The 25,808-nt window shown below is 53.2% G+C and overlaps 1 protein-coding gene across 2 annotated transcripts; it reads left to right on the top strand.

The window, feature by feature from the left end:
- The first annotated feature begins 1,130 nt into the window (after positions 1-1,130).
- On the top strand, positions 1,131-25,781 carry Sult4a1 (sulfotransferase family 4A, member 1). 2 transcript variants are annotated; one of them, XM_017595067.3, is made up of 8 exons: positions 1,131-1,963; positions 11,641-11,771; positions 13,391-13,471; positions 13,887-14,013; positions 17,243-17,337; positions 21,138-21,276; positions 23,111-23,239; positions 24,342-24,361. In XM_017595067.3, exons 1-7 carry the CDS (start codon positions 1,795-1,797, stop codon positions 23,209-23,211), a joined length of 843 nt encoding a protein of 280 aa, XP_017450556.1. In that variant the 5' UTR covers positions 1,131-1,794; the 3' UTR covers positions 23,212-23,239; positions 24,342-24,361. The 2 variants fall into 2 exon arrangements, with proteins under 2 accessions (XP_017450556.1, NP_113829.1); NM_031641.2 differs by lacking the exon at positions 23,111-23,239 and having other exon boundaries at positions 1,762-1,963; positions 24,342-25,781.
- Positions 25,782-25,808: the final 27 nt, after the last annotated feature.

Raw genomic sequence — 25,808 nt, 5'->3', positions numbered from 1 at the left:
CATTCAGCAGGGTGATAAAAAGGCAAACCAGGGAGCTGAAGCGATGGCTCAGTGGTTAAGAACACTGGCTGCTCTTCCAGAGGACCTGAGTGTGATTCCCAACACCCATATAGTGGTTCCTGACTGTCTGTAACTCCAATTCCAGGGAATATCCTTTATCCTCCTGGGTACCCTGTGCACAGACATACAAGTAAGTACAGTAAACAAATAAATAAATAAAACCAAACGAATGGAAGTAGTCTACGGCATTCATAACATATGAGAAATAAATTCTTCACCCCTCTGTGGCAGGATCCTGCCCAGTGCTTACAGACTGCTAACACCCCAGATGCCTCCAGCATCTGCCCACTGCGTTGAAATTGTGTGAAGCCATGTCTGACACAGCCAAGATGCTTTCTTTAAAATTAAAAAAAAAAGGCAGCACATTTTACATTTATGTCCTGTGTGTTAAGTATGCAAGTTGATGTGTATGTGAAGGTCAAAGGAAAGTTTGAGGGAGTTCTCCCCTTCCGCTATGTGAAACAGGCTGTCAGGCTTGGCAGTAAGCGCCTTACCCACTGAGCCATCTTGCCAGCTTTGGGATGCCTTCTCGGCGCCATGAATTCCGGTCTACAAGTTCTCTTCTTACTCAGTGGGGCTCTTCCTTGCCACCTTCGCTTCACTTCGCATGGACCACACCCGAAACAACGGCACCGTGTTCCAAAGCTCCTTTATGTAACGCCAATTGCTCCCTACGATGCAGGTCCCATGTCCCCTCTCTGCACCCAGACAGGTCTGTCCATTTCCTGTGCTGGACAGCAAAAGGAGCCAATTTGCTCTGCCCCATCCTTGCCTTGAGAAAGGCTCTCCTGTATCCTATCTAAGCTAGTGTCAAATGTACTAGGTAGCCGAGAGGCTGGCCTTGAACTCTTGATCTTGTCTCCACCCTCCAGTTGCTGGGATCACAAGTGTGTGTACAAGCCCAGCTTTTGTTTGTCTGTTTCCCTTTTCTCCAGCGCTAGGGAACCAACCCCAGGGCTTCATCAGAGGGAGGAGCTCGGTTTTCAGCACCTTGGGTTCCTGTTAGCTGCTTCCCCCAGACGTGGCTCTGGAAGTAGGATTCCCATTGTCTAGGAGGATGCGGACCTGGGCAGGTGGCGGGCGCCACCTGAAGGGTCCTCTCTGTTTGGGGGTTTCCTGAGGGCGCATCTCTGCTGGGGTCCCCTCTATCTGGGGGGTCCTCTTTGCCTGGGGGCCCACTCTTGGGTTCCTCTCTGCCGAGGGTCTTCTCTGCATAGGAGTTTCCTCCCTGGAGGAGGGGGGATCGCCTCTGTCTGGGGTATCCGGGGGGTGCTCTTCTCAGCCCGGAAGGGCCCTCTCTGGGGTTCCGATCTGCAGGGGGAATCCCCTACTGATGGTCCTCCCTGCCTGGAGGTCTTTTCTTGGGGCCTTCTCTGCCGGGGTTCTTCCTGGGGGAGTCCTTTCTGGCACCTCTCAGGGTCTTTAAGTGCTGCCTTTGTCAGCCGCGCTCTGATGAGAGCTTTTCCATCTCTGGCATCAGAAGCTTCTGGAGGTGCGGCTTTCCGAACCCCTGCGCGGACGCCTCCTTTTTGCTCCAGGGCGTAGGGGACCCTGACTAGCACGGATGACTGACAGGTACGAACAGGACGCACCTTTGCGGCAGGCGCGGGGCCTCGGCCACCGACGTCACGGGGCGCGGCGTGCGTGGGTGCGGCCATGACGTCATGCCCGCGGAGCCCCGCGCCGGCGCCGTGACGTCACGCCCTGGAGCTGCGGGCCGGGCCGGGCGGCAGCATGGCGGAGAGCGAAGCGGAGACCCCGGGCACCCCGGGCGAGTTCGAGAGCAAGTACTTCGAGTTCCATGGCGTGCGGCTGCCTCCCTTCTGCCGCGGGAAGATGGAGGACATCGCCGACTTCCCAGTGCGGCCCAGCGATGTGTGGATTGTCACCTACCCCAAGTCAGGTGAGTCGGGATCCCCACGCCGTACCCGTCGCCCGCGCGGCTGTGTGACCTTGGGCAGGTCGCTTAGCCTCTCTGTGCCCCAGTCCTGTTCGGCTCCCCGTGCGTTGAAGGCAGCGAGGGCAGCGGGTGCGCCTCCAGTGTGGGCTCTGTGGGGGATGGGACCGCCCTCCGCTGCCCCTGAATCTTGTTTACAGGCTGTCACCCAGCAGGACCTGGGCACCTGGGTCCCCAGCAGCCCTGCAAGGTAGAGCTTTTCGGTAGAGGATCAGAGAGGGGAGGAGGCTTGTCCAAGGTCACACAGCTGGGCTGGGATGTGAGCCATCCAGCTCTCCAGGCCTGGTGTAGAGATGGCTATGTGGTGCCTTTTCTGGAATCTGTAGGACAATCTTAGCCGGCTCGTTCGCCGCCTCTGTAGGGCGTCCTTGGAACCACTGTCCTGCAGGCTCAGGGTAGTTGAGAAAGTGGCTGTCCACCACCCCGCCGTATCTAAGCAAGCGGTTACAGGAGAAAATATAAGCAGGGTATCTCCCAGGGTGGAGTCCAGGTTCCCAGGGCAGCTGTCCATCACCCTTACCGAGTGGTGGACGCTTTCAGGGTAGGGATGGGGGTGCAGAGGCCCTGGGGTCAAGGCCAGGAGCAGGCACTGACCCACCACTGGGCATGCAGCCAGCTGGACTGTCCTGGAAGAGGCATGTCAGGAGACAGGCAGGGCTGATTGAGGCTGCAACCACCCCACAACCTCATCCTGGCCCTGGGTCCCTGCTGGCCTTAGCTAGGGTTGGCTTTCCGAGAACTCTCTATGTACTGGTCATCCTGCTGGGTGCTCTACATCTGGATTAGTGACTGTACCTGGTGTTGTCTCTTTTAGTTCAGTGCCTGAGATGAATCCAGGGCCCTGTGGCCCTATGGTTCATGTATGCCCTGCCACTCAGCTAGTTGCCCACCCTCAGGGTGGTACTTAAGGAGGAATCATGATTGTACTGTCCTTGCCACATAGTGTAGGAGTGTGCTCACGGGTAAAGAAAGATTCTAGTTCCTTCCTTGGACCCTGGACATTGTGGGAGACTTGGTTTTCAGAGCCCTTAGGACCAGGGGGGTGTGGCTGGGGTTGTAGTGGAGCTTCTGGAGGAGAGGGATAGAGCATGAGTTACTTATTGGGAGGGAATGGAGAGGGACTTTGACCCAGGACACCTGAAGGAGTAGCCAGGCTGGAGTCCCAACTTAGAGGGCTGGGGAGGGTTAGACAAACCCTGTGCAGGAACCTGGTGGGTTCTGGGAAGCTCCCTGGACACTGCAGAGATGAGTCAGATGGGAGACGTGTGTGTGTGTGTGTGTGTAAGTGTGTGCATGTGTGTGTGTGTGCGTGTGTGTGTGTGCATTAATATTTTGAGGCAGGGTCTCTCTGTGTACCCCAGACTAGCCTTGCCTTCCTGCATCAGCCTTCCCAGTGCTGGAATTGTTAGGGTGTACTATCACAGTCACCCTACAGGATGCCAGTATTTTTGTTGTTTGAGACAGGGTCTTAGGTAGCACAGGTTGGTATTGAACTTGCTGTGTAGCTGAGGCTAGCCCTTGAACTCATGATCGTCCTGTCTGAGTCCTCCACCACCACCCTTGGCTGGATGCTGGTTTTCTGGGTAACAGACACATCTTGTGCTTCAGGGATGGCAACTCTGCCCTCCCCATCACTTCCTGGGAGCTGCCTTCCTGAATCGTACGGCCCTATGGCCTGGTGTTTCTTGATGGATGCCCCTGTCACTCCCTGTCCCTCTCCCCTCAAGGCCACCATGCTAGAGCACAGATGAGTTAGGAGCCACCTCCAGGCTCTGTGCTGGCTCAGCTCCTGAACTCACCCACTACAGTTGAATAGGGTAGATTGGGAGTCCCACAGCACAGGTGGGGACTGTGGCGCTGGTAGTCACCTGGGTGGCAGGTTCCAAGCTGAGTTCCTCGGGCTCCGTTGGGAGGAAAGCTTCCTTTTCCGAAGTCAGGTGACCAGCTCTGGGTCACTCTGGGGTCAGTGCCTTGGCACCAATATTGCTGCTGCAGGTGCCAAATGCTATGCCCAGGGCACTGGGTTCACTAACCTCACCTCCAAGAGAGGAGCCACTGTCAGGGTTGAGCCTGGCTGCTACCACCTCTCACTGTGCTTCCTGGACCCACTGACCTCCAGGGCTGAGAGTCTGGGCCCGACAGTGGGACTGGGGTCCTGAAAAGCAGCCCAGCATTAATCAGGCAGGGGAGTGGTCTCAGTTGGGAGAGAGGAGGAATCAGAACCAGATAAAGATAGCCTCTTTGGTCTTCTGAGAGACAGGGTGGACATATCTCAGGTTCTTTGCCTCTGGGAGAGAGGTGGGAGTCACTGGTCATTTCCCAACCCAGTGCTGGGGGAGGGTATGGCTACTGTTCTTTTAACATAAGCCTCCCTGTGAAAGGGCTGAGGCCAGGTGCCTCCATGCCATGCATCAAGGAGCCATCTACCTCAGCGTCCGGGGCCCCCCACTGTCTGAAGGGCATTGTCTACTGGAAGAAGGCAGGTGTCAAGGACCTAGGTTTGATGCTAGTTAGAGGACAACTTCCAGCCTGTCTAAGCTGGACTTGGAGCCAAGTCATGTGTCTGCAGAGTGTCCAGGCTTGCTCTAGGTGGGTATAGCCAAAGCCGTTCTTCACTTATCTCCTGGCCTTGGGATGAGCAGCCCAGCCTGGGAAGGCCATTGCATTGGTAGACATATAGAGAACAGCCAGAAGCCTGGGTTGACCACAGCGGGTCACGTGGCTCTACCAGAGTGACAGCATAATTGTTATGACTGAGTTGTCCCCGGGTGTCCTCCATGCCCTTGTGAGGTCTTTGGTGTCCTCACTTGTCCTAAGCTCTTCCTTCAGGAGCACCTGCCCAGCTAATAGACGCAAGGTGTCATCTGCACCAGTGGGCAGTAGGCATATCCTCCACCTGAGTGAGTGTCCACTCAAGAGAGCTGCAGGTCCCGGAGATTGGCACTGTGGGGAAACTGAGGCCCAGAGGAGTGGTGTCTTTCCTGGGCTCTTAGAGTCCCTGGAGGACCAGGCTGGGCATCCCAGTGAGCTTTCTTTTGTCATGATAAAATAGCCTTTGAGCAAAGCAACTTGGAGGAGGAAAGGGTTTTTTTCAGCTTACAATTTCTGGTACCAATTTATCATTGAGAGAAGCCAGGATAGGAATCCGAGACAGGAGCCTGCAGGCAGGAACTGTGGAGGAGCACTGCTTGCTGGCTCTCTCACTGGCTCATGCTCAGCTGACATTCATATACAGCCCAGGACCTCCTGCCTAGGAATGATGCCGCCCACAGTGGGCAGGGCAGGAGCTCCACATCAAGACCATCCTTCACGGACATACCCATAGGCCACTGTGAGCTGAGTGGTCCCTGGGTTGAGACTTCCTCAGATGCCTGTGGGCTGTATCAAGTTAACAATGGAAGCAAACCAGGACGACTGTGGACGGGGTTCCAGGTTCTTGGGGTTTCTGAGGTGTGGCAAGGTGGTGTTGCCTGAGTAGAAGGAGCAAGTTGCACTTGGTGACTGGAGCTGCTATGTCCTCTTGGATCCAGCGCAGGCTTTGTTAGCAGTTGGGACAGGGGAAGGTGTACCCTGAGAGGGGAGGTTCCCAGTCTCATCTGTCCTGAACCAGAGGTTGGAGGTTGCCGTCTTTGGGAACATGGACACCGAAGAACTGATCTGTGGGATAGAACAGAACCAAGGGGAAGAGAAGTGATAGGTCTTCTCTGGGGAAATAGATGGGTGACTTCTGTTCAAACAGACTGCCTGTCATCTGTGTCTCTGCCTACCTGTCCCTTCCTCCACCCCTACCCTGTGTGTCCCCATGCATGTGTCTGTCTATCTGTCTGCCTGTCTGTCTCACCACCACTCCCCATCTCATATGTGCACACACACCTGGACTTCCCCTCACTTGCCCAGCTGCTTATGCTTCCTCCTACCCCTGCCCCGCTGGGAGGCTCCCAGCCGAGGTAGTAAGGCTTCCTGTAGTATAGTGGTTCTCAACTTGTGGGTCATGACCCCTTCACAGGGTTCACATATCAGACATCCTACTTATCAGATATTTCTATAACAACTTATAACAGTAGCAAAATTACAGTTAGGAAGTAGCAACAAAATAATTTTATGGCTGGTAGGTTACATGAGGAGCTGTATTGAGACTCGCTGCTCTAGCAAACAGAGACCCACAAACACTTAAGTGCAGAAAAAAGACACTGAGTAGTGTCTTAAGTGTCCCTTTTCATGCCCGATGACTTCTGTCTGCAGACAGTGAGGGTAATACCTTCTCAGAGAAAGCAGCGTGGGGGAGGGGTTGGTGGGAGTGCTTTGGGAAAGTCCAAGAGTTGGGATGGCAAGTGTTGGGCTGCAGGGTCTAGCGGAGGAAATGGCTGTGAAGTAGAAGAAACGTTTTATAAAATGATGCCATGTAGCAGGAAGACAAGTGACGTGGAAGGTTGACATCCGAGTTCTAGAAGAGAGCGGAGAGAGTGGGGCAGAGATGATTGATGCGGCTGTGGCTTTCAGAACTTGGGTGGGAGTGGCAGGGATATGCTCCTAAGAGATGCTGTGATTTCCCAGTTTGGTATCAGGTATTCACAGTCAAACATGTCTGAGGGAATTTCTCCAGAGCAAGGAAGAATTAAGGCTCTGTCCCTCCCTCCATCCCTCCTTCCTTCTGTCCTTTCCATCCTTCTGAGACAAGGTCCTCTATACACATACATGTGTTTAAAGCACGCATGTGCATGTGTGTGTATGTGCACGCAAATACACACAGAGTCTCACACACACAGTGTCACACATGCTGTCACACATACACACAGTCACACACACAGTGTCACACACACATACACACACACACACCAGGAACATGTACATACACATATATAAAGCGTCATGAGAGAGAGGGACCATACTTACATTACTTTTATTGCAGCATGTAGTTATGGTTATTTATTTATATATTTATATATTTACATATATATATATTTATTTATTGAGTCAAGGCTTCTCTGTGTAGCCCTGGCTAACCTGGATTCACTCTGTAGTGAATTCACTGGCCTTGAACTCAGAGGTTCACCTGCCTCTGCCTCCTGTGTACTGGAATTAAAGGGATCCACACCCACACCTGGCTGGATAAGTTACTCTTCATCCCTCACTGTAATTAAATTTATCATAATTGGGTATGTGTTTCGGTAAATAATAAAAAAGCATAATTTGTAGAGCTCAGTGCCGTTCAAAGCTTTGGAAGCCTGCCTGGGGCTTTGAGTGCATCCCTGCGGGCAAGGGGTCTGTTTTAGATTGAGCTGAGAATGCCCAGGTTAGACCTCCCTGAATTAATGATTATAGAAAACTGGACACAGGAAAACCAAGGCACTGTATGAGATGGGACACCCAATTGCTCTATGACTGTACTGACTTGACACAAGCTGGAGTTATCGCAGAGAAAGGAACCTCCCCTGAGAGCAAATGGCTCCATGAGATCCAGCTGTAAGGCATTTTCTAAATTAGTGATCAAGAGTGGGAGGGCCATTGTGGGCGGTGCCGTCCTTGGGCTGGTGGTCTTGGGTTCTATAAGAGAGCAAGCTGAGCAAGCCAGGGGAAAGCAAGCCAGTAAGCAGCATCCCTCCATGGCCTCTGCATCAGCTCCTGCTTCCTGACCTGCCTGAGTTCCAGTCCTGACTTCCTTTGGTGATGAACAGCAATGTGGAAGTGTGAGCTGAATCAACCCTTTCCTCCCCAACTTGCTTCTTGGTCATGTTGCTTGTGCAGGACTAGAAACCCTGACTAAGGGGTTGGGGATTTAGCTCAGTGGTAGAGCGCTTGCCTAGCAAGTTCAAGGCCCTGGGTTCGGTCCCCAGCTCCAAAAAAACCAAAAACAACAACAACAACAAAAAAAAAACCAAAAAACCAAACAAACCTGACTAAGACAATGGTGTACCGTACACGGAGCAGGTAGGTGTCTGTCTACCTGCCTCTCTGTCTGTCTGTATGCCTGTACGCATGCGTGTGTATGTATGTTCCTAAGAAGTACAGTACTTCTCTCTTGCTTTAAGCACATGTTTAGTTCCACATTGTGCTGAGGTTTTCTGGGAGGAGGGGATGTGTTGAGGTCCTGTGGGAAGGTCAGTAGATCGTCCGAGATATACAGACTGAATGATAACACATTACATGGAGGTTGGTGGGTAGAGCCAGCTGAGCCTTGGCCTCTGGGAGTAGGGTCTGGGGGAAGAAGACAGGCTTTTCTGTCATACATTGCACTGTACTTAGGTTGGTTAAACTGGATAGCAGTGGGACTTTGGTGAATGCTCTCAATGAATACTAAAGGGCCCATCCTCAGGAACCTTGGCGTGCTGGGCCCTGTTCCCATTAGCATCTTATCTTCTGAATTCTGGGAATATTTTGCTGGTCTCCTTGGGTGTGTTGACAGGCTGCACCCCAAATTCCTGGGCAGGTCCACTCCTGAATTCCAGGGCCTTCCACACATCTCAACTCAGGACTCAGGTCACAGTGTCCTGTTAGCTACCACCAGGACATGGGTACTTTGTCATTCAAGCTTTGGCTGTGTCAGCGAAGTGAGCTGTGCATGGCATTGGTCCACCGACAGCACAGTCAATGGAGAGTCTGGCTGCTTTCCCAACTGACAGCTGTCTCCCCTGCAGGTTGTGTATGCTGGGGTGCAGCAGGCTGGTAGCTCAGAGGCTCCCTCCTCCAGGCAGCATGGGAGGCCACCTCATTTGTGTTTTTCGATGTGTTCCAGCATGACAATTGGCCACCACAGCAGCATGAGTGCCTGTTGGGACTTCCTGCTATCCTTGTTCCCAAGTACTTGTATGGGTTTGGCTCCAGACCCTGGTCCCGCTCTTTCCAGCTCTGATGTGGCCTTACTCTGCACTTGGCGATCCATGGAGAGAGAGGTACCTCTATACTCTGCTCCCAAGGCCCAGAGTTGATGGCTGGAGGACCCACACAGGATCTCATCCAGGAGCCATCCCATCCTGTTAGCCTATTGCTGGGATGCAGTGTAAGGTCCTTAGGCACGGTTGTCCCAGCTGGGGGTGTGGTGCAGTACCCATAATCAGCATACTCATACTCGGTGCTAATCAGCCACTGAGCGGCCTTGACCCGAGCAGGTCACTTGCTGGCCCATCCTGTGTCTTCAGTAGAAGGGAGGCTTTGCTTTCTTTATTTAAAAAAAAATGTAAAAGCTTTACTTCTTCTTAGAGAGTTTCATACATGCATAAAACACATTTGGTCATATCCGCCCTCTGTTCCCCCCTCCAGACTTCCCTGGGTCCCTCAGTGCCTCTCCCTCCCAACTTCACGGCTTTTAAAGAAACAACTCACTGGGGTTACCTAGTGCTGCCTGTGTGCACACGGGTGGCGGGAGGTGGGTTGCTGCTTCGGCTCTCTCGGGTGCCGTTCCTAGCACGACTTTGTAGTGGAGGTAAGGGTGCACTTATAGATGGAGGTGGTTTTGAAATACAGTTCAGGGCTGTGTGGGATGTGGGTCTATGTGAGCTAAAGGCAGGATAGAACATGTTAAAAATCATCCATGAAAATGGACCAGGAGAGAAAGACTCATTTCAGGGCCTTTCTTGGATGCTAGCTGAGCCTGAGTGGACAGTACTCACCAGGAGTGACAGGAAAGCTGGGTCACCAGGGCCTGGGCACTTTCTGGCATTCCAGGCTCATTGTAAATGTGTGCATGTGTGCATGTGTGAAGGTATGTGTACATGCATGTGTGTGCATGTGTGTACATGTATGTGCGTGTGTGTGTGTGTGTGTGTGTGTGCGTGTGCGTGTAGACATGGTTTAAGTTCTCACTTTTATGAAGTGCACAGCACCCTGGAAATAGATGGGTTCCAGGTCTAAGCCCTGACTCTACTACCTTGAAAACAAGTCGGACTTGTTTACTGGATAGCCTCTGAGAGGTGTGTGGGTCTCTCAGGAAGTAGTCTAGGTGTGAAGTTTCCTACTCACTGCTGAGAGTAGGAAAGCTCAGGTTTGGCCACACCTGTAGTGGGGGTCACGGTTTGCCGAGGTGTGAGGAACGTGAGGCTGTTCAGTGTGAACAGCTTTTGAAGGTGTGGATTGCTGAGGTGCTGGAGAAGGGCTCTAGAGAAGATTCCACCTCCACTGGCCTGGTGGGATGTGTGCATTATCCACAAGGCCTGGCCTACTGTGGGAGGGTCTGTATGGAGCCACCTTGGGAGGACAAGAGAGGAAGGACCCAAAGCTCAAAGAGAAGGCCTATGCCTTGGGAACTGGAAGGCACAAGGGCTGGAGAACTTCAGACATGCCTGCCTGCCTCCCTCGGCTTCCTGCTGGCTGTCAGTTGGCTGACCTGCCTGGCCCTGAGGCTCCAGCTTAGACTGTGTGCTTCTGCAGAGCCCAGACATCCTGCTGGATGTGACACATGCACAGGACTTAGAATGCAGTGGGGGCAACCAGGCTTAGCATGGTGGGAATGCGGTGAGGGTCTGGATGGCAGTGTGTGCTGCGAGTGTCCTAGGGCTTCTGAGAAGGCAGGCTGTGGGGGTAGAGACTCTGTAGCCACCTGAGAGGATGAGTTTGTGAGGAGGGAAGCTAAGCCTGGACAACGGTGCCTTGTGAACAAGGGGAAGTTTGTGGAAGTAACATAGGTTGGAGACAGTGGGATCTGGTCTGAGGGGACTGATGGTCCCCAAATCCAGCAGGGGACCCAACCATGTCATGCTGCTTTGGGGAGATGTGGGTTTATTCACAGGTCCTTAGCCCCTTGCGCCACTATGCCCACGTCTCCTGGTGGGTCCCTCTCTGCATTGTGTATGTAGCTCATGTGTGGGCTCAGCTCTGGCCTTGGCCTTGGCCATCTCCTGCAGTCTTGTGGAGCAGGCTTTGTAGAGCAGGCTGCTGCAGGCGGAAGTGGTTTGTGTCTCTTCGTAAACACAACTTCTACATGCCTCCCATGAGGTGCAGTGAGAGACCTGAGGCCCTGCTCCTCTTCGTCTCTGAGTGAGTGACCACTTCAAGTAGCCTCTAGCTTCACCTCCATCTCCTCAGCTCCTTTTGCAGGGGAGCAGTCAGGGTTGCACCAAAGTCCTGGCTCCTCCCCACCTTGGGTGTTGTGTGTCCGTCCTTCCTTGCTCACATGTGTCCCATCATGTGATCATCAGTGTTTCTAGGCCTTGTGCGTTTCATGAATGACAAAGCCAGGAATGATCTGGAACGCTCCTGTTGACTTGTTTACCTCGAGGAGCATGGCGGCATATAGTCTTAGCTTAGCAGACCCTGGGCACATGAAGGAATCCTTGGCAGCTGAGGTCACACCCCTCCCCTCTGAGCTTGGTCACTCCTGAATCCGGTGGGAAGTTTAGCTCTTGGAAGCCTCAGCTGAACTTGGTATCCACCATGGTGGGTGGCAGGCACGTCCTGCTTGTTTTCCCAGCTGTCTTGCTCCAGTGAATGCTGAGGAAAGCTGCATGCTGGGCACTGCTGGCTGTGGTGGCCTCAGGCCTCACGTCCAGCTTGGGCCTCTCTCTCTGTCCCTCTTCAGGTCCCTCTTGCTCCTTGAGCTCTGTGCCTACTTCTCAGGCAGCAGGAGTTTTGCTGACTGTGAGGCTGGCCCAGTGGCTCCTCTGAGCACCCTTCCTTGCCTCTCTACCCAGGTACGAGCTTGCTGCAAGAGGTGGTCTACTTGGTGAGCCAGGGGGCTGACCCTGATGAGATTGGCCTCATGAACATTGACGAGCAGCTGCCAGTACTGGAGTACCCACAGCCCGGGCTGGACATCATCAAGGTACCTGTATGACCCCTTCCTACAGTGGCTTCTCAAAAGGCTCCTGAGAGCTCATGGGACAACTGAGGGCCTCCTGGCAGTTCCAGCTGGCCAGGGGAAGAGACTGACAGGTCTGAGTTTTTGACTGTGACCCTGGGACCCGTCAGGTACAGGTGACTGATGTCAGCGGCTGGAAGTCTACGAGGTGGAGAGGAAATAACATGTGTTTGGTCTTGGCCTGGAGACCACTGGTGATGAAACAGATCCTGGTCCTTTCCTCATCTGTCAGGGAGCCAGGAAGGACATGTTTGAATAAAATCTTTGGTATCAAGAATGAGATTAGTGGGCTGGAGAGATGGTTCAGTGGTTAAGAGCACCCGACTACTCTTCCAGAGGTCCTGAGTTCAATTCCCAGCAACCACATGATGCCTCACAACCATCTGTAAAGAGATCCGATGCCCTCTTCTGGTGTATCTGAAGACAGCTACAGTGTACTTATATATAATAAATGAATAAATCTTTAAAAAAACTTTAAAAAAATGAAATTAGTTAGATGTGGTAGCTTCTACCTATTCCCCCAGCACTGGGGTGGCTGAGGCAGGAGAATAACATCAGTTTGAGGCCAGCCTGGGTTGTGTGATGAGATCCTGTCTCAACAGTAAGAGGGTTTGTACATTCTGTCCCTTAGAGGTATCTGTACCTTTCTTTCCACTCCATCCCCTGCTGCCTCTGTAATTCAGGCTTTGCAGCCCTCACCTCACCCACCCACCTTTCTGCTCGATAAGCATTGTGGGATATATCTCTGAGAGCCCACATGTCATGGCCACAGATGCTTCCTGCTCTTCCCAAGCTTGTTCCTGACTAGCTGGCCCCTGGGGGTTGCCCTCCTCTCTATGGTGTGTACTGGTCACACTGACTCCTCCCCGGGGAAACACTGGGAGTGTGGGGTGCCTCTTCTCTAAGTGCCCATGTGTGGGTGCTGCTCTTGCATCAGGGGTGGTAGTGAGCTGACCGTTCCCACCTCATAGGGCAGGGAGTCGTGATGGCTACAGAGCTGCGGGCAGTGCACAAGGAGGTAGCAGGCATCTAAAGAACATGCGGAAGGAAGAGAGGGACAGGGCGCTGACAGGATGAGGGCCTCTGCACAGAGGGCTGAGGAAGCCAAAGCTCCTGCCCATGATCCTCTGGGCTGCTGTGAGGTCAGAGTTGAGGATAGCTGGACACTTTAAAGCTGGACATCACCATGTTCTTACAGGCACAGTTTTATACCTGTGCTTCATGTTTCCCCTGCCCCGCAGACCCTTCCTCATTCTCAGCCACTCAAATCCAACCCCTGTGGCCATAAGGGTTGGACCCCTCAGGCTGGAGAACAGGGATTCTCAATACAACTCTGGGGTCCAGCCAGCTGGGTACCATGTCCGGGTGGCTCAAGTGGGTAGTTGGTTAGAGCATATACTAAGTCTTGCTTGGTCAGGATCCTCCCAGACCTGTTAGAAAGGTCCTGGGAGGAGAGAAGAGGTGTGTGTGTGTGTGTGTGTGTGTGTGTGTGTGTGTGTGTGTGTGCGCGCACCCCCCCCATGTGTGCACACATACATGTGTGCACACATACATGAATATAACAGCCACACATCTTCCCACAGGAACTGACGTCTCCCCGCCTCATCAAGAGCCACCTTCCCTACCGCTTCCTGCCCTCTGACCTCCACAACGGGGACTCCAAGGTAACCTACCCCACATCTCTCATCCCCCACTTCCCCTAGGCCTCTGCCCCAGGCCTATCACTCACTATGCCTGCCCCAGGGTCCGTCTTGGATCATGTCTGTAGCTCTTTCTCCATGCTTACCAGGTAGTAAGGGGTGTTCTCTCACAGTTGAACATCGGAGGATGGAGCTCACCGTGCTCCCTGTGTCTGGTCTCTGTCCTCAGCCACACAGTTCCCAGGCTACCAGCCCTCATCAGGGCATCTGTCTCCTACAGGTTATAGCAGTGCCCAGGTAAAGCATTGCAGTAAAACAGTCACGTACTTACCCGGCATACTCAGCCTGTGGGGGCACAGCCCATCAGTGCCTGGAATGAGCAAGGGGACGCCTCCTGGCCAGCAGGAATCAGGGTGACCCATCTTTCTGCTACCCGCAGGTCATCTACATGGCTCGCAACCCAAAGGACCTGGTGGTATCTTACTATCAGTTCCACCGCTCGCTGCGGACCATGAGTTACCGAGGAACCTTCCAGGAGTTCTGTCGGAGGTTCATGAACGACAAATGTAAGTCCCGGAGGGCGCGTGTGCCCTACCCTGTAACCGCCAGCCAGTGCTGGTTCCCGGGAGCCTGTAATGGTCCCTCACCTGCACCTTTGCGAGCCCTCTGTGCACATGGAGCTTGAATTATCACCGAATGGAGAGGGCGCAGAGGCTCGGGGGCTGTGGATCTTAGAGGCAGTGCAGATCCTGGGACTTCTGAGACCTGCTCCCCACCCACCACCCTGCAGGTTCTCCAGTTACACATCTGTCCTTCCTGCCTGGGTTCCTTGTGAGGTGAGAATGGTAACTTTGAACTTCGAGGCTCAGATCTCTGTGCTGTGAATGGTAGAGACCCGTGGGAAGGCTGCCACTGGGGGTGAGTCATCACTCGGGCTGGACTTCAGGGACTGGAAGTGACACAGAGCAGGGTGATTGGGATGTATACTCCCTGTTGGCTCCTTTCTGCCTGCACCCCATCCCATCCCATCCCACTTGTCTTCTAGGAAGTCAGGGACTGTAAGAGAAGGCAGTCCCGTCCCCATCTCTGTCTTTACCCTGCAGGCCATCTATTTCCTTGGAACCACTGTAGCAATTCCTCTTTGGCTATGCTCCCACCAGTTGTCCCATACTCCTGGGCATTTTGTGGCTGACAGGAACAGTGTGGTGTGCACTCAGTCACGAGGAAGAGGACACTGAACCTGTCCTTTCCCTGGATCTGAAAACACATTAACTGCTCCATGTGGCTCATCGGGGGTCCTGCAGGGAGGTTGTGAGTCAAGATGAGAATAGAATATGAAACAGTGAAGCCTTGGGTGCTGTAGGCCTCAGGGTAGCCTCCAGGAGCCTCCTACCCAGGCTGTGGTGCAGACACCGTGTAGAATGGGCTGCAGCAGGCACAATAGGCTGCTTGCAGTTGGAAACCCACAGGGATCCAAAGGGTTTCCTTCTGTTAAACATGACTTCAGCCATGGCCTATGCCCAGAGCTGGTGCCCTATTCCCATCTGTGTTGGGAAACTGCAGCACCTGTTCCTTGGGGTCCCTGAGCCTACTGCAGGTTCCCACCCAGCTTTTTTACCTATGTACTATTAGGGTGCCCCATGCAGTCTCCCAGGTGTTTGAACAGCCCCCTCCCGGTTCATGGCATCGTACCTTCCAGTCCTAGTGCCCATTCTGGCCTCATAGGTGCCCAGGAATAGCACCTTCATGACGCAGGAGTCTGCCACAATCACCTTCTGTACTCTCATCCAGTGGTGTTAACATCTCCATGCTCAGTGCAAAGCCCCAGGTTCAAGGCTATGCACTCTGTTCTGAATTCTATTCAAAGTGTCTGACTTGGGTGCTCACTTCCCTAGCTCTGCTCTTAGCCTCTCAGTGACCGCAACATGCTGACCTTTCTTCCCTGATCAAAGCTCAAAAGAGAGTGGCCGCTCAGAGAAGGAGCATTAAAACATTTCCTGACCATGACGGTGGCACAGGGCCATAATCCCAGCTGCTCAGGGACTAAGGCAGGAGATGTGCAGGCTCAAGGCTGGCCCGGGCTACAGAGTGAATTCAAGGTCAACTTAATGAGACCTTGTCTCAAAATGAAAGATAGTAGGAAGGCTGGGGATGCAGGCAGGCTTGGCTAGCATGGCAGGCCCCAGGTTCGGTGTCCCCAGTACAGGACAGAGTAGAGGATGGAGTAGCACCATGAGGAAGATCTGAAGAAGAATGTTGGTGGCCTGAGACTGCAGAGCTGGGGATAAGGGATGTCCAGGTCAAGTGACATGCCTGTGGAACCTCTGGACAGGGCCAGTGGTATAGTATGGTGCACTTTCTGGACAGTCTTCCTCTGACACAAGCACATGGTGGACAGGATCACTTAACAGATGCTGTGTTGTCAGTGGTCTGACACTGACCCATGCCACATGGGAAGTACTCGAAAGGTGACCTCTTTCTAGGTGGGGCTGTGTTGAGCAGCCCTGCAGGCCCTGGTTAAGTGGCTTCATGGTCTTACTATAGCGAGGTGTGGAGAGAAGCAGAGAATTGTGATAGGGCCTCTTCTCTGGAGGCTCAGTTCCCACTAGCATGTGTGTATCTCTTTCCTCTGTGACCCCAAGTACAGAGACAATGGGATGTTCTTGATCTCCCTGGTAGCAGTCAGCATGCCTTGCTTGGTTCATGGTCCTGGCTGGCCTTTCTTGTATAGCATCAATGGGGTCCAGGACATCTGGAAGTCCTGTGTCTTCTCCAGGAGTGGGGAGAGTTTCCCCTTTCTTTACCAGACCACTTGCCTTCCTCCTGCCCCAGGACCTCATCTGTTTGAACTGAGCTGCACGGATCCAGATCACACGGATCCAGACCAGGGTCCAGGCTCCCATGGCAGATGACCCCTTGTGACCTGGCCTGCCACTGCCCTTTCCTGAGACTCAGCTCTGTAAAATGAATAGATTTCCTAAGAGGAGTTTGCAGAGGTCAGGCAGGTGTGTCTGTGCAGGTCCACTGTGCCCCAGTACTCCTTACCAGGGGGCTTGCGGGCCCACTGTGCCCCAGTACTCTTTACCAGGGAGCTTGTGGGTGGCCCTGAGGGTAGAACCCCACCTATGCCTCTGTGTCTTCCTACTACTTGGGTACCACTTGTGTATAGCATCTCACGGATCCCTCCTCTGGGATCCCCCATGGCAGCATGGCATGAAGACCATTGTGGGACTGCACAGTTTAGCCAAAGAGATGGGAGCACAGTGGAACTTGCCACTAGGAATGCTGTTACTGTACCGAGTCCTCTTACACCTGCCAAATGCCTAGCCCAGACCTGAGGTGCTGTGGCACGTGTTGCCTGTGTGACAGACAGCGCAGGGTTCCCACCTCTCTTTAATTGCAGGTTTCTCTGAGAATGCCTGGAGTCAACCAGAAGTCATGGGGCAGGGCCTTGTTCTGGAACTGTCTTAGAGCTTCACATACCCCAGCCTACTCCACTGGCCTCTTTGTTCTGATTTCTCCAAGCGTTTTCTCTCATTGGCACTAGCTTATGGACCATGTCCTCTTATTTTCAGAACACCTCCTGCCTTGCTTGTCAGGGCATCCGAACTTGAGTTGGGTAGGGGTGAAGATCATTGACAGGAACAGGAGGGCCGAGGGCCTTTAGTGGTTTCTTCCTCCTAAGAGGCCCTGTAGTTTCCGTCCCAGCAGCTGAGCAGGAGCCGGGCATCCTGTGGGGGCAGGAACACCTGCACAGTTCCATTCCTAGCTGTGCCCCTTTCCCTGTTTCCACAGTGGGCTATGGCTCCTGGTTTGAGCACGTTCAGGAATTCTGGGAACATCGAATGGACGCAAATGTGCTTTTCCTCAAGTATGAAGATATGCACCGGGTGAGTAATTGGGGGTAGGTACTCTGTCCATCCAGCCCAGAGACGCTGTCCACGGTGCTGGAGCTGTCCGTGGTGCTTAGGGCTTCTGGTGTCAGCACCAAGTGGAGACAATGGAGAGATCTGTTCAATCCCATCCCCCAGGGGTGCATGTGGGCTTACACCCCTGGTCCAGCACATGGCCTCTGTTGGGACAGGATGGTTCCCAGTGATGCCATGGAAAGCCTGTTTCTTAGCTTTAGTGTCCTAGCAACAGAAGCAGGGTCTTGGCCGTTCTCGTTTGCTGTCTCAATACCATCACTTTGGTGACTGTGTGAGGTGGTATGCCGTGGTAGTTGGGACTCTTTGCTTTCTGCTCCGGATTTTGGGATGCTTGTGACAGTGTGTGTTGGCCTGTGCTGCCCCCTCCCTGTCTCTCCTCGGCACTCAGGGAAGGAGGTTATCATTGTTTGATGTGGATATGAAGTCTTACTCTGTGCAGGCTCTGCTGGGTATGGCTGTAGAGGTGGAGGACACTCAGTGTGTGAGCATTTTAGGTGTCTTGACAGTTGTGTTGTCTTTTCCCCCTCCCTCCCTCTTTCCCTCCCTCCCTCCCTCCCTCCCTCCCTCTCTCTCTGTTTTTGGAAGAAGAGTTTCTCTATGTAGTCCTGGATGCCATGAAACTAACTCTGTAAACCAGTTTGGCCTCAAATTCAGAGCTCTGCCTGCTCCTACCCCCCGAGAGCTGGGATTAAAGGTGTATGCTACCGTCTCCCAGTGGTTTATCTCTTAAAACAGATCAAGAGCACACCGAGCCTTGACCTCGCTCCCTCTCAATATCTTACCCTTATCCTCGCTTCACTGCAAACCCTCACCCTCCTGTCTCAAGCCTCTCGTTGCCCTGGCCCCACAACTCCCAAGCTGCTCTGTCATGGTCTGCAGTGATTCCCTACTTCATGACAGCAAGTAATGGTCACTGGGTTCCTGGAACCTAGCCTTCTAATGATATCTGACACGACCTCTCCCTTCTTCATTTGGCTGCCAAGATACCATTCTTATCTCCCATGATCCCCTTCTCTCAGATTTATTTATTTGTTTATTTATCTATTTATTTATTTATTGCCTGCATGTAAGTATGAGCACCACGTGTGTGCCAGGTGTCTGAAGAGGCCAGAAGAAGGTATTGGGTCTGGAGGTAGGAATGGTTGTGAGCCACTGTGTTTATGTTGGAAACCAAACTTGGGTCCTCTGCAAGAGCACCCGGTGCTTCTAATTGCTGAGCTGCCTGTCCAGCCCCACAGCCTGCGTCTTCTAACTGCTGAGCTGCCTGTCCAGCCCCACAGCCTGCGTCTTCTAACTGCTGAGCTGCCTGTCCAGCCCCACAGCCTGCGTCTTCTAACTGCTGAGCTGCCTGCCAGCCCCACAGCCTGCGTCCTGCTGTGCTCCCATCTCCTGACTGCAGATGCTCACACTGCAGGCCTCCGCCCTGGCCTTGTTTCTCATCTTCTGTTCGCTTCCTGTGGTCTCATTCCTTTGCCAAGTTTGGAACACTGCTGCCACTGGGTACACTGCTGGATGTGGGTGTCCTGAGACACATACCTGTGTCGTTTGTCCAAGGGAGACCGAGGCCTTGTTGCCCCCAGACCAAGCTTTCACTGTCCTTCATCTCGGTTCATGGCAAGCAGCTCTGCCTTCCGGGGTTGCTCAGGCGGAATTCTCTCTTTGTCCCAGCATCACTTTCACACTGTGCGTCTGTGTCCCAAGCCCCTTTGGCTCTGTCCTTAAGTCCTCACACTTAAACAACCAGTTGTGCCCGGGTCTGCTCGTCTTTCTGTCTGTGCCTGCGTCTCTTCATCCTGTTACTGAGTTATAATCTGATCCTTTATGCCCAGCTTCCTCCCCAGTCTTTCTACCAAGTTCTGTCATCACTGCGACTGTTCCTACTGGTGCTAAAAATTCGTCATTGTTCGCCTTGTCACAGCCGTGGGCTGTGGGCGATCGTCCCAATTCCTGGATACCGTAATCTCCCGACTGCCTCGTTATTGCTTGAACCTGTCCCCTGTTCTGTGCCAGGCCTCTGCATTTGCTCTTGCCACCCAGAACGTTCTTCAGATATCTACGTGGGCTGCCCTCTCACCTCTGTCTCGGCGGCTCATAGGCTGCCTTATCAGCAGGCCCCTCCCCCTTTTGTGTGTGTTCATGTGTTCAAATCAATAGCTGACAGGTTTCAAGCTCTCAGCCACTGCTTTCAGAGTGAGAGAGTGACCTGCAGGGTGGAGACACCTACCCCCTTCCACAGGAAGATTGAGGTGCTGAGTGTCAAAAGCCTGTGCAGGCCTCTTGCTACAACATCCTCAGGGTACACAGGCCTGGGCTGCAGAGAGCTAGGTTCAAGTGTCCTCTTGAGGTTCTGAACCAGGGACATTCAGGGCCAAGCCATGCTGCCCACTGTGTCTGGGGAGGGGGGATGGATGGGGAATGGGATGGTTAATGGGAAGGGCTGGAGCAGAGGTCAGAGAGCCTGGAGGTATGTTAGAGCGTGGCAGCCTGAGTGAACTTGCACATGACCTTGGAAGTCTGATCAAGAACGTGTTGAAGGTGCTGGGTGAGGGGCTCATGAAGGGACCTGAGTGACGATGGCTGCTGAGCACAGGGAAGGGCTGAGTAGAGGTTGCAGTGGTGTTGTATCCACTGTAACTCCTCATTCGCCATCCTGGATATCCCCTCTGCTGTGACCCTAGGCTGGGCTTGTGCATTGGGGGCCCATGAGTACCAGAAAGCATGCTGTAGGTGCAGTAGAGGGAAGGCTTGTGCTGTGGGGCTTGCCCACACAGGGGTGCTGGCTGCCTGGTGGGACCCAGCCATCCTGCTGGGAGAGCTGCAAGGGGTGCAGCGGGCACCAGGCTGACAACCTTGCTAACTGCTGCTATTGGCAGGTGAGAATCTCAGGGTAGTGAGGCCTGACCTTTAACTCCACACCCAAGGGAAGATTCCTGGTAGCCTGGATACCCAAGTTTGCAGAGAACTGCAGGGGGATGGGTGTATTTCAGGGGATTCTGTCAATAGTCTGTGATTTGTTGATCCTGACTCTGGTTTAGGGGTAGGGGTGTGCTTCAGGAGTCAGTTACCCCATGAAGAGCAGGAAGCCAAGAGGGACCAGGGGTTGGGGATTTCTTTCAAAGGTGCACCCCTAATGACTGCTTCTTCCAGCCAGTTCAGTCCTCCTCAAGCATTTTCCTAATGTCTGAACAAGGCTGCCAGTGGGCTTTAGGGGACTTAGAGGAGTGACAGCTCAAGGACCCCACTGGGAATAGGTTCCTCAGGATTTCCCAGGGAGAGCATGGCTGCTGTGGGGGCATGTGGTGTGCCTGTTCCAGCTATACTCTGACTTCAGTTGTGGCATTGTGGGACCCATAAGTGGTTTATTGTCCAGTGTGAAATTTTGTAGGACTAACTTTTCTGTAGGTAAGGTGGCTGGAGCATGGGCCACTGGGGCTCCTGTGGGTGCAGAGGATTCCAGAAGCTGGGTGGTAGCTAGATCTTGCCAGTGGTGGGATATTCTTTATTGCTGTTTATAAATGAGGCGCAGCTCTCATAAACCTCTTATGTATCCTCCCACCTCCCTCTTCTCAAAGCCATGAGTTCAAATCCCAGACTTGCAAGTTTTGAGTTGAATGGCCAGTCAGCATCTTACCCTCGTGGCTGATTTCTAGACCGGTTGTCTGACCTCCAGGGAAGAAAGCCATGAGTACCGTTCCCACCTCAGCCCTGTGTCCTGATGCTGCCTCTCAAGGGCTGCTCTGCTCTCTCTCCTTATCTTCCAGGACCTGGTGACCATGGTGGAGCAGCTGGCCAGATTCCTGGGTGTGTCCTGTGATAAGGCCCAGCTGGAGTCCTTGATCGAGCACTGCCACCAGCTGGTGGACCAGTGCTGCAATGCTGAGGCCCTGCCTGTGGGCCGGGGTATGTGTCTCCTCCTTCCTCCCTGCTCAGAACCTTCTGGATTAATTTCTCCCTGGGTAGCAGCACTTGCTGGCCGGCCATTGCCTATGGAGGGCATGGTCCTCCAAGAGTAGAGCATGCTTCGCCCGCCTGCACACGTGGTGCTATAGTTCAAAGGGGCAGCAGCTGCTGGGGCTGGCTCAGGCTCTGGACAAGGTGTGTTTTACACAGAGCCATTCCCGCTGTCTCTAATCAAATGTCCACAGAGGAGGCGTAAGGCAGGACTGTGGTGCCAAGGTGTTTTGCAATACAGAGCAGGTTACTGACTTAGAAGCTTCCCTCTAGTGTCCGTGAGTCATGAGCTGTGGTGGATTGGAAGATGGATTCCATGTGAGGAGATGCCCTCTTCCCTTCCCAACCCAGAGGATGCTGACCAAGAGAGGGGCTTCCGGGTTTGAGTGGGACACGTGACAAAGACCAAGCCTAAAGGCAGCCAAGCATGGGTAGTCAGAAGCCAGATGGAGGCGGGACACCTCCATGGTAGCAAGAACAGTTGGTGGGCAGGCAGACTTTGGGTGAGACATTCCAAACAGTCCCCTCCCAGGGCCACTGAGTCAGTTTCCCAGCTCTTTAGGCCATGTGTTAGCTGCCGCCTGGTGGGGCAGCTTAGGTGCTGAAGTCCTGGGATGTCTCAGAGCAGTGGCCATTTCCACAAGTCCACTCTAGGTAAGTGTGGTCTAGGGTTGCAGCCAGCTGTCAGCAGTGTGAACTGGACACTTCTAGAGGGTGAGAGCTATGAATGGAGATCTTAGCACTCCACTTTGGGTGGTGTCTGAGGTGCACAGAGAAGCTGGGCTCCAATTGCAGCCTGGCTGCCTCCAGGTATGTATCTTCTGTCAGCTCTGGAACAGCTGTAAATTCTGTAAGTTCCGGTTGCTAGGGGTCACAGTCAGTTGCTAGGGCCACAGGCAGTTGCTAGGGGTCACAGTCAGTTGCTAGGGCCACAGACAGTTGCTAGGGGTCAAAGGCAGTTGCTAGGGGTCAAAGGAAGTTGCTAGGGGCCACATGCAGTTGCTAGGGGCCAAAGGCAGTTGCTAGGGGCCAATGGCAGTTGCTAGAGGTCAAAGGCAGTTGCTAGAGGCCAAAAGCAGTTGCTAGGGGCCACATGCAGTTGCTAGAGGCCAATGGCAGTTGCTAGGGGCCACAGGCAGTTGCTAGAGGCCAAAGGCAGTTGCTAGAGGCCAATGGCAGTTGCTAGGGGCCACAGGCAGTTGCTAGAGGCCAAAGGCAGTTGCTAGAGGCCAAAGGCAGTTGCTAGAGGCCAAAGGCAATTGCTAGGGGCCACGGACAATTGCTAGAGGCCAAAAGCAGTTGCTAGGGGTCAAAGGCAGTTGCTAGGGGTCAAAGGCAGTTGCTAGGGGTCAAAGGCAGTTGCTAGGGGTCAAAGGCAGTTGCTGGGGGCCAATGACAGTTGCTAGGGGCCAATGACAGTTGCTAGGGGCCAAAGGCAGTGGCTATGGGCCAAGCGCACTGGGCCTTGCTGGAGAGAAGGATGAACTCTGCTCCTCCAGAGAGCAGCTCCCCAAACCACATCCCTTGTCCTGTGGCTGCATCTTCACAAGCATTCATTATTTTATTTGCCATTCTTTAGTTTTGCTTTCACCATATTTTGTTAACCCCTTCTGGGACCGTCTCCTCAGCCCCCTTTTGTTTGCATGTGAGTGTGTGGTTTGTGTGTAGCTCACCAGGTCATGTGTGCTCCGCTGGGCGCCCACACACTCCTTCAGAGGCGTCTGCTCCGTCTGTTGGCCTTGGTTTTGCTTTACTTCAGTTCTGTGGTTTTGTTTTCTTTTAGCACATTGCCTCTTTACTCAGAAGATCGCCTTGAGGTGGCGAGGATGCAGGGGCTCGGGGAGCCGGCTGCATTGCTTAAATTTGGTTCATGTCACAGCATAAATTGTCTTGATTCCAAATCCTAAACCAGGTGGGTGACTCCTCTGACAAGCTCTCCGCTGGGAAAAAAAAATAATCATGGAAAAAAATATATTTATAGTGTGGTTGGTCTAGAAGCTTCTAATTTGGTCCCTTTGGTATTGTTAGAAGGTGACAAGAAGAATTTTATTTTACTTTTCCAACACCGACGGATGATGTCTCATTAGCAAAGGGAAAGTCCTGATGTGTAAGTTGTTTTAGCTCAGCTACTGGAGGGCTGCGGCTGCAGACCTGAAGCCCTGCTGGGACAAATTCCATGCAGGTGTATCTGTTGGAGATGAGAGTTCTGACTTTAGAGCTGCCGCCCTCCTCCCCCAAGTCCCACTTGTATAAAAGCACAAAGCCAGCCCACAAACTGTTTAGAATACAAACTCCTAATCTTCCCCCGCCCCCTTCTCTCACACACACACCCTGCTGCACACGTGCACACACACAGGAATACATACACACACAGGAATACAGACACACACTCCCTCCCCTCCTCCCCCAGCTCTAGGCAGTCTAGGACAGCAGCTGAGGCTGTGAAGAGACTCACTCACTCTCCGAGTGACACATTTTGTATCCAGGCTGGAAAACCAGCTTGTGCCGTGGGCATTTTCATTCATTTTAAGACCTCCCCAACTTTTTTTTTTAAACTCAGGCTTCTAGAAATCTCCACCCTTGATGCTTTCAGGAGAGCTTCCTGTTGGCTCCTCTTTTTTTTTTTTTTTTAATTTGCAAATTCTCCAAAGGCAGCCAATACACCAACGACACGCACTTAGCCCACAGTACTTCCTCTGAGGCAGGTTCATGGCAGGAACGCCTGCCGTGGTAGGTTCTGGGAGCTAACCTAGAACAAGAGGTGAAGTCCCGCTCAGATCGCAGGTGCAGGTCTGTGTGATGCCTGGGACATAGTTGACAGGAGACAGAAGGAGAGCTTCCCCCAGACTTAGGGCAGTTGGTTCCCCTGAGTCTCCCCACAAGCAAGACTGGTCCAGCTCAGGTGGTGCCTCCCACGTGGCAGGCCAAGTTCAGAGGGATCTAGCCATTCCCGAGGCTGCCTTTTGTTCCGAAACTGGTGGATACAGCCAGCTCTACTTTGGTCTGTGTTGCAGGAAGAGTCGGGCTGTGGAAGGACATCTTCACTGTCTCCATGAACGAGAAGTTTGATCTAGTGTATAAACAGAAGATGGGGAAGTGTGACCTCACGTTTGACTTTTATTTATAATACCAGAATCCGCAAACTTGCATGCTCACGGTCCCCAGACGCTCTACTAGCTAAAAGTCCTGTTTGCGTTCATTTATTCCTTGCTGGACACTCCGGAAGTTGCTTGGAAACAGCAGGGGGCGAGCCTGGTGGAGAGAGCCGAGGAGTGAGATGATGCTGTCTACAGCAGCCGCCTGGCCGTAGCGTTTGAGTCTCCACGTGCTGGCCATACCACACGCACGGGCAGGCAAATGTCTGCCCCTGTACCCCATGTTATTCACTGTATTTTATAGCGCTTTTCACTGAAAATCGAAATAAATATGTCAACCAAATGCAAGTCCATTTCCAAGGGGGAGCAGGAGCGAGCTGTGCCGGGATGCTAGGAAGCTCTCAGGGGTCACTGTAATTTTTATAGTCTTCTCTCTAGGCACAGCCATCCCACCTTGTCCCGAGATCAAAGGACAGGTTGGGGGGAGCTGGAGAGGTGGGTGTAGCCTGTGGAGTTCAGTTTTCTGGAACCATCCTGACACCAAGCCAGGTCCTGTCCCAGGTCTCTGAGCCCAGTACAGAATGTTCTGGAAGGGAAGCTGGCCTGAGGCTGCGGATGGCATCTGAAGGCATCAGTGGTGTGTGAAGCGTACCCACAGACACCAGACTGCACCAAGAACTAGTATATCTCATAGCCTTCACTTGCTCCCCAAGGCCGTGACTGGCACACTCCCAATGGCAAGAGATATGACATACCATGGTTCTGAAGTCCCTAGTCATCGTCACGTCTGTGCCACCTGTGCCAAGGCTCTCGCTCGGGAGACCCAGTCTGCAGGTTGACTGTCCTCCATGCAGATAGGATTGGCAAGCCCACCTGTCTGAGGGGGCACCTTAGCCCTCAAGGGTGTCTGAGGGAGCAATGGCCCCATGTACTGTCCACCCTGACACCTACCGGCTCTGTCTTCCAGCTCCAATTTGGCTCAAGTGATGACCAGATGATGGGTGGACCAGGAGATTGCTGCTTGTGGGGACCAACTTATTCTGTTCCTTACCAGGATGGGAAGAGTCTTAACGTGGTGGGGGGAGGCTCTGGCTGTGGAAGGTGCCTGCTGTGCGCCATCTCTGAAGCAGGTTTGGTTGTAGCAGCGTTACCTCTGTCTAGAGGAAAGCTTGTGTGGGTCTGGTGCATGGTTCTCTGAGGTGGGCATGGCAGTGCCTTTCCTGTGTGTCTGGGGAGGAAGGCTGCTTTCTGTGAAATTTTCTTTCTATTTTTCTATTTTTAGTACTGTACGGATGTTCTGGAACCACACACGGTACTCTGTGCTTGCTTGCATCTTTAATAAAAGACACCTCCCCTGTCTGCGTGTCTTGTCTGTGTGCTGGGTGG

The sequence above is a fragment of the Rattus norvegicus genome, chromosome 7 (genome assembly GCF_036323735.1).
Source record: "Rattus norvegicus strain BN/NHsdMcwi chromosome 7, GRCr8, whole genome shotgun sequence".
NCBI classification, from domain to species: domain Eukaryota; kingdom Metazoa; phylum Chordata; class Mammalia; order Rodentia; family Muridae; genus Rattus; species Rattus norvegicus.
This window is presented reverse-complemented; position numbering and strand designations above follow the sequence as displayed.